General features: G+C 42.2%; 1 protein-coding gene across 1 annotated transcript in view; it reads left to right on the top strand.

Moving 5' to 3' along the window:
- ACOX2 (acyl-CoA oxidase 2) overlaps nucleotides 1-18,329 on the top strand; it is a 57,155-nt gene extending 38,826 nt beyond the window's left edge. Inside the window, exons 12-15 of the mRNA XM_061618769.1 lie at nucleotides 1,485-1,590; nucleotides 2,525-2,742; nucleotides 8,007-8,139; nucleotides 14,684-18,329. Coding sequence (XP_061474753.1) covers nucleotides 1,485-1,590; nucleotides 2,525-2,742; nucleotides 8,007-8,139; nucleotides 14,684-14,746 — 520 coding nt within the window. The 3' untranslated portion in view covers nucleotides 14,747-18,329. The remainder of the gene's footprint in view (nucleotides 1-1,484; nucleotides 1,591-2,524; nucleotides 2,743-8,006; nucleotides 8,140-14,683) is intronic.
- The last annotated feature ends 1,039 nt before the right edge of the window (nucleotides 18,330-19,368 follow it).

Here is a 19,368-nt window from a genome sequence, read left to right on the forward strand (position 1 = left end):
GCTTTGAGCAGCAGAATGCTTTGGGCTGGCCCTGCAAGCACCCCATATTGAGCCTGGAAGATAATGGAAAGCCAGTGCAATATACCACACTGAGCCATGTTGCAGGTGTCTGCCTGAGCATGCAATGGTTAAAAGTGAGGATGGAAGTAAGTGCATGCATGCAAGCCCCACCTCCAATATCTCTGCATGGCAGCTCCTCCCACTCGGTCCCTGACCTTCCTGTATTCAGTGGAAAATATCTGCAGGGAGCTTTTACTCACATTTGCTTGAACACAAGTAGAACTCTCCATGTGATCGGGGACTCTGCTTTACGAGGGTCCCAAAGTGCATGGAGGGTTCTAGCCATATTCAAAGCCTCTCCTGATCTCATCGTAGGAAGTTCGAAGGTGATGTGCGGGAAGATGTTGGGGGTCCTACTGCTTTAAACACTGATTGTTTAGGCAAACCCCCAAACATAACGAATGTGTGTTAGGGACAGCTGGAAACTGCTGGGATCTTAAGAGCCCCAGGGATGACTATAGTGTTGGGTTTGGGTGTAAGAAGCCTATGTTGAAATCCTTGCTTGGCTAATGATGCTCAGAAATTGATTACAGGGTAAGTTGCTGTTGGTCACTCACAGGAACATGTATTGAAGCTAAAATGGCTGTCTTGAGTGTCTTCATAGAAGAGCAAAGTGCAAATGTTTTAACATAGTGGTTCCCAAACTGTGATCCACTAGCTTGTTTCATATGGTCCGCAGTATCTCTGGATTTGTGGTGGGGGGCTGCGCATCCATTGCATTAAAGATTCATATTGATTTTTAATGGTATGTTTATTACTTCTGGTCTTTCTTCTATATTGTATTACAGTCTGAATTCTATGGAATTTAGATGGTAATTCAATAAAATACAATATAGAAGAAAGATAAGAAACAATAAACATACGATTTAAAAATCATGACAGCATCTAGCACAGCACATTACAATTGCTACAACAGGAAGGAAAACCATTGTGGTCCGCCAGGGCTCTCAGCAATTTTCAATATTCTTGGGGGGGGGGCAGGGAGTAAAACATTATAAATTGGGCATATTACGTAGGGGGCTTATTTGTAATCTGGAAGTGGGATAAGTGCTTCGGTGGAGATAAGGGTGTTTATATTGCTTGGGCTATACACTCAGCAGAATGGGGTGTGGTGGGGTTCTGAGGTGGTTGGCGGGACTGCCATCTCTTTGGACCACAGGCCATTTTTTAAATGCTCTACCACGTTAAAAAAAGAAGAGAGCATTGTTTTAGCTTTCAGATAGAGTTTTTGTTGTTTGCATCATGGAGCACTCAAAAATGGTATCTCCCACCTGCATGGTACAGGCCAGAATTCTGCTGTCTCCAGCCAGTGTAGACCAGGCTTTTGTCTCTGCCATTAAGGCTATAAAAATTAGTCATAAATATTTGCAAAACTGTTGGCAATTTCTGTGTCTATAATGTTTACTTTTTCTCTTTCCCTGTAGGATTGTAAGAAATGCAGCAACCAAACTCCAGACTTTGGTCCAATCAGGAATAGCACAGCATGAAGCATGGAACAGATGTTCTGTCCAATTGGCACAGGGTGCTATGGTTGGTAATAATGATGTTAACTTCACCCCTACTGGCACTTTTGCCAGAAAACCTGCCTCTGAAATTGGGCTAGAAAAGAACAGCCAGCCAAGGAAGATAGGTCATCTTACGTTCATTCAGATCCCATTTTAAAAAGAGCATTATACTGACATTTCTAGGTGTAAACAATACCTTTTTAAAGCAGGAGTAGCTAACACCTTTGGCCCTCCAGATGTCATTGGACTGCAGCTCCCATAATCCCTGGTGACTGGCCGCTCTGGCTGGGACTGATGGGAGTTAGAATCCAGCAACATCTGGGGGCGCATAGGCTCCCGATTTCCGAGTTAGGAGTGAAGCTAGGAAGCTGCCTTATACTGAATCAGACCATTGGTCCATCTAGCTTCCGCACTTCCTGGAAGCAGCTCTCCAGAACTTGTCTATCCTAACTCTACCTGGCGATGCCGGGGATTGAACCAACTCCCACTCACCTGGGAGCTGAGTCTGAAGGGCACTGCTATCATCTTGATATTCTGGTTACATCCACACCATACATTTAAAGCACTCTTATACACTTAAAACAGGCATGGTTTCCCCCAAAGAATTCTGGCAACTGTTGTTTGTTATGGCTGCTGAGAATTGCAGCTCTGTGAGGACTCTTCTATCAACTCTCAGTGCCCTTAACAAACCACAGTCCTCAGAATGCTTTGGGGGAAGCCATGCCTGTTTAAAGTGATGTAAGAGTGCTTGAAATGTATGATGTGGAAGTGGCCTGGTGCTTAGGCTGGAGGCAATTACTGGGTAATGAGGTTACACTTGCTTCTGACACTGAATGAGAAAGCACATAGCCCAGGAGTGGAACCTAACTCCGTGTTGTCACATTCACCCCCACCCCACCAACGTGAGCTACTGTACAGAGGTGAATGGTGTTTGCATCCAGTTGTTTATAATTTTTCAGGCTCATAGCCATTACATTGTGGTGGAAAAATTTGTCAAAGCACTGGAGACATTTGGAAAAGAGGTTGCCATCCAGAGGGTCCTCAAACATCTCTGTGACCTTTTCGCACTGCATGGGATTTTATCTAACATGGGAGACTTTGTGCAGGACACGTACCTTTCTACACAGCAAACTGACATGGTGACTGAATCGTACCTGGATCTCCTGACAGTCATTCGGTGAGGTGATTATTTTCTTCTGCTGAGGGCTTAATGCAGTTTGCTCCATGTTTGTGTCATAACTGTCATTAAACATGCATAAAACTAGAAAACTGCCTGTCATTAGGACGGGTGAAAAGAGGCATGTCAGTTGCAGGAGACGCAGGCATCTCCTCTGCACTCTGTACAAAATCTACTTTGCACCTTCTGTGGGGTCCTTCTCAGTAGAATTAGGACCATCAAGTACCAGGATCTGCTAATAACTATAGTTCCCAGGTGCACCTTTCTTTCCTTTTTTTGCCATAGGAGTAAAGGTTTGGGCGGAGCTAAATCTTCCCTTTGTGCCCCCAGTTTCTTGACAGAACCAGCCACGTTTTGCCCCAGAAATGTCTGTAGCACTTGAGTTAAAGGACATAGTTATTTGCGCCCGGAAGAGTAACCCCACAATGTCATGTCTAGTTTGGCCCTATCTACTCCAACTGGCAGTGGCTCTCCAAGATAGGAATCTACTTTATGCCAGGCTCAGCTTAGGGTTGCCTTCAGTGCTAGTCCTACTCTGAGTGGACCCACTGAAGTGAATAGGCATGACTAACTTAGGGTCATTAATTCTAATGGGTGTACTCTGAGTAGGACTTGGTTGGATATAACTCTCAGACTGTTTGTCCAGCTTTCCCCCTTTTGCCTACTCTGACTGCCAGCCACTTTCCAGGACAGAGAGCTGGCAGTCTTTCCCATCAACTTGCACTCTGATGCTATCACTGGAGGTGCCAGGGATGAAATCCAAGACCTTCTACATTCAAATTCTCCTGCTGAATCATGACCCTTTCTGCACTTTGAAATATGAACACATTACTGGGGCCAAAGTGCTATTGATGCATTCATGTAGTATTTGTAGGATAGATGAAGGTTTTCCTCCAGTAAAAGCGGAGAGGTTATAGCTTAGGGACAGAGCATAGCCTTCGGGTTTGCAGAAAACGTCGGGTTCAGTCCCTGCTACCCCCAGGTGAAGGATCTCTAGCAGGAGGACTGAGAGACATTGCCAGAGATCTCGGAGAACACAGTCTGTGTGTCGGACAAGAAAATACTGGGCTGGATGGACCCAGTGATGGAGAATTCTTATATTCAAACAATAAAGAAAAATATGTTCTTTTATAAAGCTATAAAGGTTTAGAATATTTTCATAAGTGTAGTAGCCAGCCAGATCCCTTTTCTTCTTAGAGCTGTGTCTCCTGTGGCACAGCTTGAACTCTGAAAAGATAAGATAACACTGTGCTGAACATCTTGGTATCTCCAAAATGTAGGAAGAATTGCAATAGCTAAAATGCTTAGCTCAATAGCGGGAGTACTCAGCTCATGTACTGGTATGTGAAGTTCTGAACTTTGCCAAATTGACTAGAACATAATGCAGTGCCAATGCAATTCTAATGCAGTTCCTATGCAATGCCTAGGTAATACTGATGTGTAAGCTCCTGATTTGCTAATGCTAGTTTCTTTGTCCTGAAGTGTATAAGTGTGATGTTAGATTGATTGTTGAATATGTTGTTTTTATATTGTATTTTAAAATGTTATGTAAGTCACCTAGAGTGTTTGTTCAGTCAAACAGATAGGCGACTAACAAATAAAATTTATTATTATTATTATTATTATTATTATAAAAACTCCAGGCAAGCAGTACCATGAGGCAGTTCTCCACTCACTCAGAAGGAGACTGACCAAGCGTATGCTTGTCATCCAATAAAAGCCTATCTTTTTGCTGCAAGCCTGTGTCTTCAATTCCCTCAAGGACCCCCAATCCAACGAACTACAAAATTCCCTGTCAACTGCATAAGGCCACATTCATACAATACATGTAAAATGCTATCATACCACTTTAAACAGTCTTGGCTCCTGGGAGCTGTAGTTTAAGGGTGGTGAGAGTTGTTACAAGATCCCTATTCCTTACACAAAGCTACAATTCCCAATGTTCCCTGGGAAGAGAGATTCATTGTTAAACCACTCTGGGAAGTGTAGCTCTGTGAGGGAACAGGGGTCTTCTAACAACTCTCAGTACCCTTAACAAACTACACTCCGCAGGATTCTTGGGGTGGGGGGGAACTATGACTGTTTAAAATGGTATAGTAATGCTTTAAATGTATGATGCGGATGTGGTCTTAGCTTGATGTGCTCAAATGGATTTTTAGCTTCAACACCACTGTTTACACTTCAAACTAAAATGTTGCTTTGGCCTTTTGTCCAGTTTCCTGCTCAAATGACATCTCTTGTGGCTTATCAAGATCTTGGCTGTTTTTAATAAAAAATAAAATGAATATATTGTGAGAAGTGTTGTGTTCATCCTGGCTCCGATATTTTTGAATAGCACAGAAGCTGCAACCTCTCCATTTAATACCGGAAATGGGTACATCAGCACCATCAGGTGGTTTTGCTTCAAACTCGGCTGTGTCGGCTTTTTTAAATTAGTCAGAAATATTTAATTTAAAAGCTTTATCAAATCCCTTCCAATAAGGAGGACGAGTGTGCTGCAGTGACTGCATCATCAAATATAAAGGCATTTAAAGATAAACCTATTATCTGCATGCTGTTAACAGATTATCTTCAGGGTTTTCTTTGATGGGTTGAAATTAAAAAGAGACACATTCTGTAACAGATAGATGGCAAAGTGAATTTTCTGTTGGCTCCCCTGTGAATTTTATATTTTCTTATTATGTTAATCACCCCATGTGTATCGACTTTTATTAGTCTGTAGCCATAATAAATCTACCTATCTACACAGCACAGGGGGAAAAGGCAGCCTAGACCCAATATTCTGTGTTATAAAATGTTAAGCAACTGGTGTCATTAAATATCAAATTAGCCATGTTCTTTCTTTTATTTCTTATAATTACTGCTGAAACTCAGTTTTATTAACAGTTACAGAACTTGGGGGATTTGGGTTGCCTTGTTGGCCAATTTATTGTAGTAATATATATAAAAATTGTAACTCTTTAAGCCTAAGAGTATAGGCTGCATTGAAATAGCCTATAAGGCCCAACCTGGTGCCCTTCAGTTGTTCTGGACTCTAACTCCCATCATCCTTGACCATGGCCATTCTGACAGGCTGGAGTCCAACGACATCTTGAGGGGACCAGACTGAGGAAGGCTGCAGTGTGGCAACGGCACAAGGCGAAGCCATACACAGTTGCAGCTGGGCCTTCCTATGTAGTTCAACATTTTCAAGAGGCTTGGTATTGGATGGAGAACCTGTGCCCCCCCCCCCAGATGCTGTTGGACTCTGAACTCCCATCATCCCCAGCTACCATAGCCAATGGTCAGGGATGATGCGAGTTGTAGTTCAGCCACAACTGGAGGGCCACATGTTCCACACACCTGCCTAGAATTTCTTCCTGGGAGATGCTTTTTCTGCTCCTTACTGCTAGTTTTCCTACAATAAGCAGTGAGTGTTTATTTCAGAGGACTTCTGGGGTCTTCTGAAATGTGTACTGGGCACTGTGATCTCATAGTGGCTTTTTCTATTATTATCATTAATTCGTATCTCCTGTTTATGTTGTGAACTGCCTTGGATTGGTTTGGCACTGAAGGCAGGATATAAATATTTTGATGAGGGTTGACCATTTTGCTGTCTTTTACTCTTGAAGGAGGCTGCTTCCCTCTGCTTAATGGTGGGGCTGCCCCTGCCCTAGACAACCTTCCTGATAAATGGGGAAGTGCTTTCCCTGGCAAATAGTCCAGAATGAAGCAACACATTGCCACAGAGGAAAAGAGGAGTCAGTCCCTGGGGGGAAAAACACAGTTTCTCAGCTGAAAAGTGTTTTGTCTCAGAGAAAGGACTGCTGATGCTATTGTTGCTGCAATAGCAACCACTGGGAAAGAACCAGTAGGATTTGTACTCAACCATCCTTTTATTTAAGCAACAGCCTGGTAGCCACAGGTGGTTCATGCACTCACAGTGCATAGTTAACCTCTGGAATTCGCTCCCACAAGAGGCAGTGATGGCCACCAACTTAGATGGCTTTAATAGAGGATTAGACAAATTCATAAAGGATAAAGCTATCAGTAACTACTAGCTGTGATGGTTATGCTCTGCTTCTGCAGTCAGAGGCAGCATGCTTCTGAACACCAGTTGCTGAAAACCACAAGAGGGGAGAGTACTCTTGTGCTCAGGTCCTATTTATGGGCTTGCTATAGGTGTCTGGTTGGCCGGTGTGAGAACAGGATCTTTGACTAGGAGGGCCACTGGCCTGATCCAGCAAACTTGCCTTACGTTCTGACTCACCTGCATGTTTTTCCTGGATTCCATGCAAGTGAGTGGGCTGGCAGAGGAGTGGAGTACCTCCCTCTTCTGCACCCATCATAGAAATCAAGCTGGGTACTGGTGGAGGGAAGCCCCTTTCTCTATGCCCAGCACAGAAATGCAGTTCTTTATTCTTCCTCTGCTAGCTCCCAGCAGGCTAGTAAAAATATTTGCAAGGTAATAACAAATTTCCCTCATTCATAAAACTCTTTGAGTTGGAATGTGTATGGAGAGCATCTCTTTCATACCCAACTCTGAGAACAGGTGTATTTTGCAATCAAAAGACAGACTGAAAATCTTGTAAATGAGATAGACGTGACTAAAAGGAGTAAATGCTATCTCATGTTCAGACTCAGAACCATCCACCCACCAACTTCCCCTTCCCTTCAACACCTCTAGTTCACTATTCATTTATAAGAGGGGTGGAGAAATTATAGCCATCTGGCTGTGCTTGGAGTACAGTTCCCATTATCTCTGACCATTGGCCATGTTGGCTGAAGCTGATAGGAACTGGGAGTCCAACATCATCTGCAGGGTCACAGGGTCCTCATCCATGATTTATGATGCCCTCTCATCATCCAAGACTACTGTAATATGCTGTTTGGAAACTTTACTCCGATTAGCCATCATTGCGCCCTCCAGAATGTATAGACTACTTACAAGTTTAGCTGGGGTGAAATGTTGATGTGAACAGTTTTTGCTGACTTGCCAATTTGCTTCCAGCCCAGTTCAGGATCCTGGCACTTGTTTCTAAAGCCCTCAGTGTTCTAGGCCCAGGTTAACTAAGGGGATACCTCCTCTCGTGATGCTAATTAGCTAAATAAGTAGCTCTGCAACCCTTCTCTTTCTGTAGTTAGATCTTCTGGGGTGCAGGTCTATATTAGAATTTTTATTTATTTTTTAATTTATGGTGGTATTTTGCATTGAGTACTCCTTGGCATAGAAATTGGGCCCTACATATTGTGACTCATAAAATCCGTTTCCTTTGCTCTTTCAGGCAAGATGCTGTGCCGTTAGTGGATGCATTTGATTTCTCTGATGCTAATTTAAATTCAGCCCTTGGCAGCTATGATGGTCAAGTCTATCAGCGGCTTTATGAGTGGGCCAAGAAGTCACCAACCAATCATCAGGTGAGAACAGTACATGGCAAAGCCAATAGGTGGCCAGACTATTTAAACGAAAGTCTACCAGCACTTCCCCATTTAACATGAATTAATGCTGCACTAGACCAGGCCTGAGCAGAAATACAATTATGCAAAATCCATTTGTCTTAATTTGCATAACTTAATGCAGGCTAGTTTTCATTAATGCATACTTTGGGCTGACATAGTGCAGAAATTTGAGTTTTTGCGATTTCAGCACAAACCTGAGCATCATAAATGGTAGATGAAATAGGGCAGGGAGGTATTAACTGAAGCTAAAAAGTGCAGAAAGGGTGGGTTTGGTGTAGTTCAAGGATGAGATTGAGGGAAGATTTGGAGGAGGAAGTCATTAGATGGGCAGAGGTAGCTACTCAGGCATAAGGAGTGGGATGGAACTGGCAAAAATCTGCAGTGGGTGAAAAGAACACCACAGATCAGCTGGTGCACAGAAAGATGGGGAAACAGGGAGAGATGAGAGTGATGACCCACTTATATAAAGGGCTCTGTGTATTCCACAACACTCTGCAAAGGACAAGTGGAGAAGGGAAAACAGCAAGGGTTGCAGCCATTGTTAGTCCTACTTAGAGTAGACCCATTGAAGTTAATAGACATGACTAACTTCAGTTCATTAATTTCAGTGGATCTCGTCTGAGTAGGACTTAGTTAGATATAACCCCAAATTTGGTGTGGGCAGAGCTTGGAAAAGTTACTTTTTTGAACAGCTCCCATAAGGCCAATCCAGTAGGCATGCTGGCTGGGGCTGATGGGAATTGTTCAAAAAAGTAAATTTTCCAAGCTCTGGATGTGGGATATATTTATTTTTAGCAAAGGCAATTTTCTAGTCCTTGTGACTGCAGTGAGAGGCTTGAAAGTATCTGGGCAACACCTAGTATTTCCAGAGCCACACTGGGAGCTTAGTAGCATTCTCAGCAGTCAATAGGGTAAGCTTAAGTTTTCTGGGTTGTTCCTTGCAAGTAGCAAAAGCAGGATTACGGGGAGACTAGAGAGGGGCACAGCTCTCTTAGTGACTGTTTCAGTAGGAGTAATGGGGTATGGTTTGTGGATTTCCTTAAACCATAGTTCAAGCACTGAGGATAAATTGTACAATACAGGCAAATACCTACACATTTGCTTAACTATTTATTCAGTAGGGATGGGATCCGTTGGTCAGTGCCTTTTCAACCTAACAGGCAGTATCGAATCTAGTTTGTTCTTTGTCTGCTATCCACTGTTTTTACCAGTCTGGTTTTTCCTTCCCCAAAAATACTGATATTTGAACATATTGATAATTCGAAAGAAAATATTGATAAAGGAAAGGAAAACGGCTTTGCTGACTCCTCTTCCTCTGCAACTGAGGCTGGTCAGTTTTCATATTAGCAAGCAGAGACCAGCTGTTTTCCTTTTGGAAAGGAAAGGGGGAAAACAGCTTTCAATGCCTCCCTACCCCCACCTCCTCCTCCTCTTTGGCAAGGCCTGAGTCCTTACCATGGGTGGGACTTGGCTTGCTTTCTGCCACTTGGAGCTGGGATTATTCGAGTGGAGGTGGGTGGCAGAGAGAGAGAGGGAGAAGTCTGTAAAATCATTAAAAGAACAATATATTCAAGGGAATATTCGAGGGGGGGAAATCCAGTGTCAGGTAAAAGCCATTGAAGTTCAGAGCAAACAGGATCACTCTGCAGAGATGGAGAATATGTGGACCATTGAAAAATCCAGTGCTAAATCTGAATTTAGTGGAATTCTTGCCCATCCCTATTATACAGGTTACTGAATCCAGGTTTTATTGATGCAGACTTTGCATTATTCTGGAAAAGAAAATTAATAAAGCCTATAGAAAAGACAATAATGCTGGGAAAAACAGGGGGGAGTAGAAAACAAGGAAGACCAAACAAGAGATGGATTGATTCCATAAAGGAAGCCACAGACCTCAACTTACAAGATCTGAACAGGGTAGTTTATTGGACCGCCTGAATTGGAGTAAAGTTTCAACAATGCTTGATGGAGTATTTGAGGATACAGATGTTAGCATTACAGTTTATACCCTTTAATTTATTATCCTTTTGTATTCTGTGTTTGTAACTGATTTGTGAAAAGATGGTGATGTGATTTTGTCCTATTTCCCTTTCTCTTTCAGACATTTCTCACCATTACTAATATCCAATCATAGACAGTGTTTTGTAGAAATTTATAGTTAAAGCTTTTAATTTTTAATCTCTAATTTTTAGGATTTTGATTATGTCTATATGGAATGTACTTGTGTTTGGTTGTAAGTCGCCCAGAGTGGCAGATTAACCTCTGCCAGATGGGCGTCTAACAAATCTAATAAATAAATAAATAAATAAATAAATAAATAGTTTATAACAGATACTATTGGAGGTCACTGATTCATAGGGATGCCATAAGTCGTAATCGACTTGAAGGCATATAACACACACATAGAATACAGATATGTTTCTTTTTCACACACACACACAATAGAGAGCAAGAAATAGCATACCACAGAGCCCTGTTTATTTATAAGGGTTAGAAGTTTGACACTGATGCAGATAGCAGCGCTATTCCTATGGAGGGCCTTCAGAAGGCATGACTGGTATTATCATAGTGACAGAAAGAAAAGACGGAAGTGGATGGGAGATAGAGAAGGAAAAGGCTGCAGTAGTCTAACCAAACCCCCTCTAGGATGTACACCTTAATATGGTGAGTGGGTTTGAGAGTGTTGAAGAAGCTGAGAGCAATGCTGTCAGGATTCTAGACCAAGAGGCTAGACTCCTAGCAGGGGCACCCATGGCGGAATGGTCAAAGCTGAGACACCAGACTAAGATGCATCCAAACTCAGAGGAAGGCAATGGTAAACCGCCTCTGAATATCTCTTACCATGAAAAGCCTATGAACAGAGTATCCAAAATGCAACACAAGATAGTGCTGGAAGATGAGACCCCCAGGTCAGAAGGCACTCACCGAGCTACTGGGGAAGAACAAAGGACAAGTACGAGTAGCGCTGTGACTAATGACGCAGCTGGGTCAAAGCCGAAAGGAAGCCCAGAGGCTGATGCATACAGATGCGAAAGGAGAGTCCGGAGTTGTATGACGCACATAATAGGAACATGGAACATGAGAAGCATGAACCAGGGAAAGTTAGAAATTGTCAAGCAAGAAATGGAATGTAAACATTACAATATTTGGTGTAAGTGAATTAAAATGGATGGGAATGGGAGATTTTCAATCAGGCAACTACAAAATATTTTATGCAGGAAATGAGAAATTAAGAAGAAACGAGGTTGCTTTAATAGTGAGAAGTGATGTAGCAAAAGCAATTAGGAGCTATAACGCAAGGTCTGAGCGAGTAATATCAATGAGATTAAAAGGAAAACCTATTAACATAACCATAATCTGAGTCTATGTTCCAACGGCAAATGCAGAAGAAGAGGAATTGGAAAGATTTTATGCAGAAATACAGGAGGAAATTGATCACACACCAAAACAAGATGTGCTGATATCATGGGGGACTGGAATGCAAAAGTAGGGAACAGAAAAGAACTAGGAATTGTAGGGAAATGGGGCCTAGGAGATAGAAATGAAGCAGGGGAAGGACTTATTGAATTCTGTGAAGCCAGTAATTTGTTTCTTGCAAACACATTTTTTGAGCAACCGAAAAGACGACTGTACATGTGGACAGCACCAAATGGTCAATATAAGAATCAAATTGATTATATAATTGGTTGCAGAAGATGGAGAAGTTCCATACTTTCTTCGAAAACAAGTCCAGGAGCAGACTGCGGTACAGATCATGAACTAGTAATATTGAAAATCAGAGTAAATAACACCCCAGAAGAATATAAAGATCAAATAAGGAACAGATTTGGGGATTTAAACTTAGTTGACAAGACCCAGAAGAACTATGGAGTGAAGTCAGGCACATTATCAGGGAAGAATGCAAAAAGACAATACCTCTAGTTAAAAAGAGAGAAAGACCTCAATGGATGACTGAAAAAAGCAGAAAGAGAGAAGGAAAGCAAAAGGAGATAAAAACACAGTTAGAACCCTAAATGCCACTATACAGCGACTAGGACGTAGGGATAAAGAAAACTATTATAATAGTTATTGTATAGAAATAGAAGAGAACAACGAAAAGGGTAGAACAAGAGCTCTATTCCAAAAGATTAGAGAAATGAAATGCAAATTTAAACCAAGAGTAGGGATGTTGAATAATCAACAGGGGAGCACACTGACTGACAGAGGTAAAATAAAAGGAAGATGGAAGAAGTACACTGAAGAACTCTATAAAAGAGATGCAAGGATTACAGATTCATTCACAGAGGAACCGTATGATGAAGAACCAGAAATTTTAGAATGTGAAGTGAAAGCTGCTCTTAAAATAGTTGGAAGAAACAAATCACCAAGAACAGATAGCATACCAATAGAGTTGCTACAAGCTACTGAGCCTGAATCTGTCCCAATTTTAACACAAATCTGTCAACAAATATGGAAAAGAAAACACTGGCCCACAGACTGGAAGTGTACAATGTATATCCCAATTTCAAAGAAAGGGGATCCCAGAGAATGCAGTAATGATCGAACTATTGCCTTAATATCCCATGCAAGTAAAGTAATGCTCAAGATTCTACAACAAAGGCTCTTACCATATATGGAGTGAGAAATGCCAGAAAAGGAAAGAGGCACCGCAGAAAAAGTTCCTCAGAAAAGGAAGAGGCACCGCACCAGAGATTATATCACAAACATATGTTGGATAATGGAATGGACCAAGGAATTTCAGAAGAAAATCACCCTGTGCTTTATAGATTACAGCAAAGCCTTTAACCGTATAGATCATTAAAAACTATGGAATGCATTAAAAGAAATGGAGGTGCCACAACATCTGATTGTCCTGATGCACATCCTATACTGTGGAGAAGAGGCTACTGTAAGGACAGAATATGGAGAAACTGATTGGTTCCCAATTGGAAAGGGTGTGAGACAGGGGTTTATTTTATCACCCTATCTATATGCAGAACATATCATATGGAAAGTGGGGTTGCACCAAGATGAAGGAGGTGTGAAAATTGGAGGGAGAAATATCAATAATTTAAGATATGCAGATGATACCAGACTACTAGCAGAAACCAGTAATGATCTCAAATGAATGCTGATGAAAGTCAAAGAGGAAAGCACAAAAGCAGGACTACAGCTGAACGTCAAAAAGACTAAAGTAATGACAACAGAAGATTTATGTAACTTTAAAGTTGACAATGAGGACATTGAACTTGTCAAGGATTATCAATAGCACAGTCATTAACCAAAATGGAGAAAATAGTCAAGAAATCAGAAGAAGGATAGGACTGGGGAGCGCAGCTATGAGAGAAGTGAAATAGAAAAGGTCCTCAAAAGCAAAGATGTATCACTGAACACTAAAGTCAGGATTATTCAGACCATGGTATTCCCGATCTTTATGTATGGATGTGAAAGTTGGACAGTGAAAAAAGCGGATAAGAGAAAAATCAACTCCTTTGAAATGTGGTGTTGGAGGAGAGCTTTGCGCATGCCATGGACTGCGAAAAAGACCAATAATTGGGTGTTAGGACAAATTAAACCAGAACTGTCACTAGAAGCTAAAATGATGACACTGAGATTATCATACTTTGGACACATAATGAGAAGACCTGATTCACTAGAAAAGACAATAATGATAGGAAAAACAGGAGGGAGTAGAAAAAGAGGAAGGCCAAAGAAGAGATGGTTTGATTCCATAAAGGAAGCCACAGACTTGAACTTACGAGATCTGAACAGGGTGGTTTGTGACAGATGCTATTGGAGGTCACTGCTTCATAGGATCATCATAAGTCATAATCGACTTGAAGGCACATAACAACAGTCTAACCAAAAGAGCCTAGTTTAGGTGAGGGCATTGCTGACAGGTTCAGGAAGGGTAGATCTTGGGAAAACTACAGGAGACTTATTGGGACTTGGCAATGACAGATATGAGAGACAGAGGCTTTTGGAGGGGGAAAACCCTGAGCCAGGAATACAACATGACACCATGCGTGCATTAGCAAAACTTCGTTGCGCCCCATCTAACAGTATTTCATTCTGATGAATTCTGACCTCCTGTTGCAGAGGGTGAATCTGCGTTTTTCCCCTCTCCCTGGAATGACAAAGAGAAAAGCATTGTCCAATACATAATGTGCAGTGTTAGGGCTGAAGGTTAGGTGATGTGCGTGGGCTGCACTGGAGCCTTTACAGGAAGACTGCAAATGTGCTTTGGTTTCTGTGCCCATGTCCCCACTTCTTTTCCTCCTACAGCACCCTTTGCCCCATCATACTGGTTCTGTTGCTGGTCTCTCCTGTTGATAAGGGTTGGTCAGCTCCATCTTCACCATATTGAGTTTGACACTGAAGAAGAAATAGATGATTAGACAGGAACTTAACTTCTCCACAATGGAGAAGTTGACCAGCTTCTATTTTCTGTCCAGAGTTTGCCAAGTGCCATTGACCATTTATGTACTTGATGTTGTCTTTCCTTTTCTGTACCCCCCCCCAGGATAACCGGGTCTTTGAGACGTATTTGAAACCACTTTTCCGGAATGCCCTGTCGAAGCTATGAAGTGAAAGAAGGGAACGGAGCAGAGGCAGCTCCTTTTCTGCTGTCCTTAAAGCAACACTGCCATGTATTGATTAATGTAACCCATAAAATGTAAAAGCTGACTGCCTTCTTGCCGATTAAAGCATTCACTTGCATTTTCTTGGCAAGCAGAAAGCAACCTGGGGTGGGGGAGTCATTTTGTCTTTACTAAAAATAGACCCAAGTTTTATTTCTTTTACCACGCACAGCAGCACTTGCTGGTAGCCTATGTGCAGCCTGGACCACTGGGATTGCTGCTGTTGGGTTGGTCCACTAGTTCTTTTAGGGCATCGATGGGATAACCTGTGGTCCTCCAGATACTGCTGGACTCCAGCTCCCATCAGCCTTGACCATTGGCCATGCTGGCTGGAGCTGATGGGAGCCAGAGTCCAAGAACAGCTAGAGGGCCTCAGTTTCCTGCCTTGTTTTAGGACCAAGATAGCAGTTGTACATCATCTCCTGTTGCAACTTTAGTGATGGCAGAATTGCCAGTGGTGTGCTCCAGAAACAACTACAGCTCTTCTTAGGAGTGACTAGTTTTGAGATGGTCCTTTGCAAAGAGCTCTCTGATACCCCTGTCCTGCGATGCTCAGTGGATCCTCAACCACAGGCTTACTTAGGAGCATATATGCTACCTCCAGGATCTGGTGCAGCAGGCCTTTGAATACCAGAGAACAAAAGCGGGAGATGGCTGTTGTCCAATGTGGTGTAATGGTTAGGGTATCAGGGTATGACCTAGGAGACCAGGGTTTGAATCCCCACTCAGCAATGAAAGCTCACTGGGTAACCCTGGGCCATTCACTGTATCTCACCCTAACCTACCTCACAGGGTGGTTGTGAGGAGAAAATGGGCAGGGGAGAACCATGTACACTGCCTTGAGCTCCTTGGAGGAAAGGTGGGATATAAATGTAATAGACACATAAGTACTGCTTGTGGGCTTCCCTGAGGCATCTGGTTGGCCACTGGTGACAAAGAGGCTGCTGGACTAGATAGGCCTTGGGGTGTAATCCAGTAGAGCCCTTAGGTGCTTATTGTGAGAAGTAAAAATGGTGGCTTGCAGACCCACTGCTGCCTACACCAGGCCTAGGTCTTCTACAGTTAGCAGCATCCCAGTGACTGAGGGGCTTATACATAAAATGGGCACTCATTATGATGGCTCTGTACTATCAGGGGCAGTATGGCTCTGAATACCAGTTGCTGCACACCACAAATGGGGAGAGTGCTGATATCCTGCTTGTGAGCTTCCCATAGGCAGCTGGTAAATCACAGTGAGAACAGAGTGTTGGACCTTTAGACTGATCCAGCAGGGCTCGTCTTGTGTTCAGTGCTTCACTGCCACCACCCTTCTCATTTGTGAGTTCTGTATCACCAGGATATATTCAGTGTACATATTTCATAATTGGTATTATTGGTCAAGTAGCAACTATCACTTCAGAACAGGTGGGGAACTTCCAGCCTGCAGCCCTAATTAGGCCAACCAGGCCTCCCAATTTAGTGTGCAAGGCCATTTTGGCCCAGCCACACCCACCTGTCACTCATCTGAGATAAGGTAAAGCTGCAGCTGCAAAGGAACAATGGGAGAGTTAAGAGCTTGCTCAGATTGTTCCTTTGCATAGTTTTCACTGGGCACTGTAGCATAGCTCTAGCCAGGGAAAGATCCACTTAATATCATATGACATCAGGTGATTGACAGGTGCGTGTTCCTGCCCACCTATCAAATGTCACCCACAGAGAGTTGACAACAATTTGATCTGACCAAAACTGATTCCCTACCCGTTCTAACACATCACAGTAGTTTCCTGTATGGAAATTTGCCTGCCCTGATGCACACAAAAAGTATGGGTTTGACTGTAACTATTGTAATATCCTGTTTTTTTAATTGTTTCAGGGAAATGTATCCAAGTGCCTAATCTGTAAAAACAGCAAGAAGCCTTTAAGAACCATCAGACCCTTTGAATATAATTGTACCTCTTTAAAACCCACCTTGCAACCTTTAATTTAAAATCTCACTGTGGTGACAGAGCTCGCACTAAATTAAAGATCTTGCACTGAAAAGGCAAGGTATAAATGTTTTAAATTAAAAATAAATAAATTTCACACAAACAGCAGCTAATAGAAATTGACAGAGCTTAAATTAAGCTAATGTTCACCTAGTTCGACCTGTGTTGCTTCCGTATAAATTAACCTGCTTGCCTAACTGTAGTTTAGGAAAGCACCTTTAGGCAAATAAATTATAATTCAGAAGTAGCTCAGTGACCAAGTTCATTTTCTGCTTGTAAAAGGAACTCAGGTTTAAACCATGGGTACCTCTCTCTGTTAACCTACCTCAGTGAATTGTTATGAGGATAAAATGGGGGAAAATCCATGTATGCCAACATTGAGCTTTCAGTGTTCTATGCTCTGATAACCTCCTAATTAGACCACTGCAATGAGTTTTACATGGGGCTTCCCTTGAAGATTGTGCAGCAATTGCTGGTGGTGTAGAATACTGCTGACAAGTTATTATGTGGGGCAGCAAGATGGGATCATGTGTCACCAATCCTTAAAGTATTGCAGCGGCTGCCTGAGAGCTACTGGGCCCAATTCAAAGGACTGGAACTAGCATACAAAGCCCTGAATGGCTTGAGATTCAGGTATTTGAAGAAGTGTCTTCCCCAGTACCTATCAGTTCAGGCTTTGAGATGGGTGGGGGAGGCCCTGTTTGTGTTCACTGGACAGGCACGGCTCATGTGCTGGTGATGCAAAGCAGGGCTTTCTCAGTGGAGGGGCTCTGGTTGTAGAATTCCCTTCTGGTGGCGTTCTGACTGCCTAAACACTTACCTTTCAGGTGACAACTAAAACATATTCTGGTGCACAGCTAGTGTGGAATTAAACAATCTAGGTACTGCTGCCTGCTGTGTTGTATTTCATTATTGATAATGGTTTATTTATTGTTTTGTGATTATTGTAAGCCACCCTGAGCTCCTACAGGAAAGAGGCTGAGAAATAAGAATAAATAATAACAACAACATTGTGATAAAGGATTTCAGTAAACAAGCTAAGAAAGTCCTCAGCAGGTAGTAAAGGTGGAGAGCAAGAGGCTTCATGGGGCAACTGTGGTTAGAATGTCAGAACTAGGACTGGGGAGACTTCAGTTCAAATCTGCATCAGCCATGAAGCTCACTGGATGATCTTTGGGCTGTTTCTATCATCCTATCCTACCTCATTTGTTGCTGTTAGAATAAAGTACATAATATCGTAATACATGATACTGTGGTGCAGAGGTGAGAATGAAGGAGGGAGAATAATGGCTTGCCAAAGGCCACCTAATGAGTTTGCAATCAAGGCGAATGTTGAATATTGGATTTGTTTGCTCACAGTTAAACTGCTACACTACATGTAGCTTATTAAACAAAAAGAAACAAGTCATGTACAATTAAAGCTATTGTATAATTTCCTCTTGACTTCAGAGGTGATGGGCCTATATTCCATATACAATATTGTTTATTGCTTAATTTTTTTCGATTCTGTCATTCATACATTAAACAACTGTCACCATTGCTAATAAAGGAGTATTATGCCTCATTCTGTCTTTATTGGATTATTTTGGACTGATGCTTCTGCTAGCATGAAAAACTCTGGGGTTTGTGAATAGAGATATGAGGAAGCAACAGCTGTCTGAGAGTGGTCCAAAATTTGTTGGTGTTGGGATGCTCCAAATCCACTGCTAGGCTGGACTGAAGAGATGAAAAGGTTTCAGTAAAGAGCCAAGTGAATCTTGGATGAAGCTAGCAGGCATCTCCACTTGTTTACAAATAACGTTTGTCTTGAGTTAATTTTTAAACACCTCTGTTGTCTTCAAAATCCCAACTTTCCCCATCTTGTATTCCACCTTTGGGGATTATTCTTTTCTTAGGGAAATTTTTAACAAAATAGCTAGTTACATAGCCATCAATACAGTCTCTTACCTACTGAAGTCACCTCACAAAACTGGCGAAAATGTAAGAAACAGGCAGTTATGGAGCAGATGACAAGTAAGCTAGTTCACAAAAGTAAAATACATTACAACCCTCTGCCACTATTCATTTAAATGTAAATACATGAGGACTGGAAATGTTGGTTTAACCTGAAGAAATGGGCATCTTAAGATCCTATGGATTACAAAAAGTGTGGTGAGCTGTGCATTACTGAATTTTGATGCAAAACACTGCTATGAATTCCAGGCAATAACCCCAAGGGACTAGTCCAATGTACTTACCACAGTAGCCTTACCTTTGTCACCTGTAAAAGTTTGATTTCTCTCAAAGGTTTCACTGTTACTTCCTTTAGTAATAATTCAACGCAGATGAATATACCTAGCAGACTGGCTCTTCCAGTACACACAAAGCTGATCTTTAAAAACTTCTGAGGATACCTTGCTGGTTGTTCCACTACTAGTGATTGCCATTTGCTGACAACACAGAAACAGGCCTTCTTGGTAATAGCACCCACTCTGGAACGCCCACCCTCGGGTAATTCATGTGGTAGAGACAGTAACAACCTTTAAACACCTCATATCTAGGCATTCCTGGTCTCTGGCTCTTAATATTTGTACACTGATTTTATCTGTGATATATAGCTGCAT

Source organism: Rhineura floridana, chromosome 3 (genome assembly GCF_030035675.1).
Source record: "Rhineura floridana isolate rRhiFlo1 chromosome 3, rRhiFlo1.hap2, whole genome shotgun sequence".
NCBI lineage: Eukaryota > Metazoa > Chordata > Lepidosauria > Squamata > Rhineuridae > Rhineura > Rhineura floridana.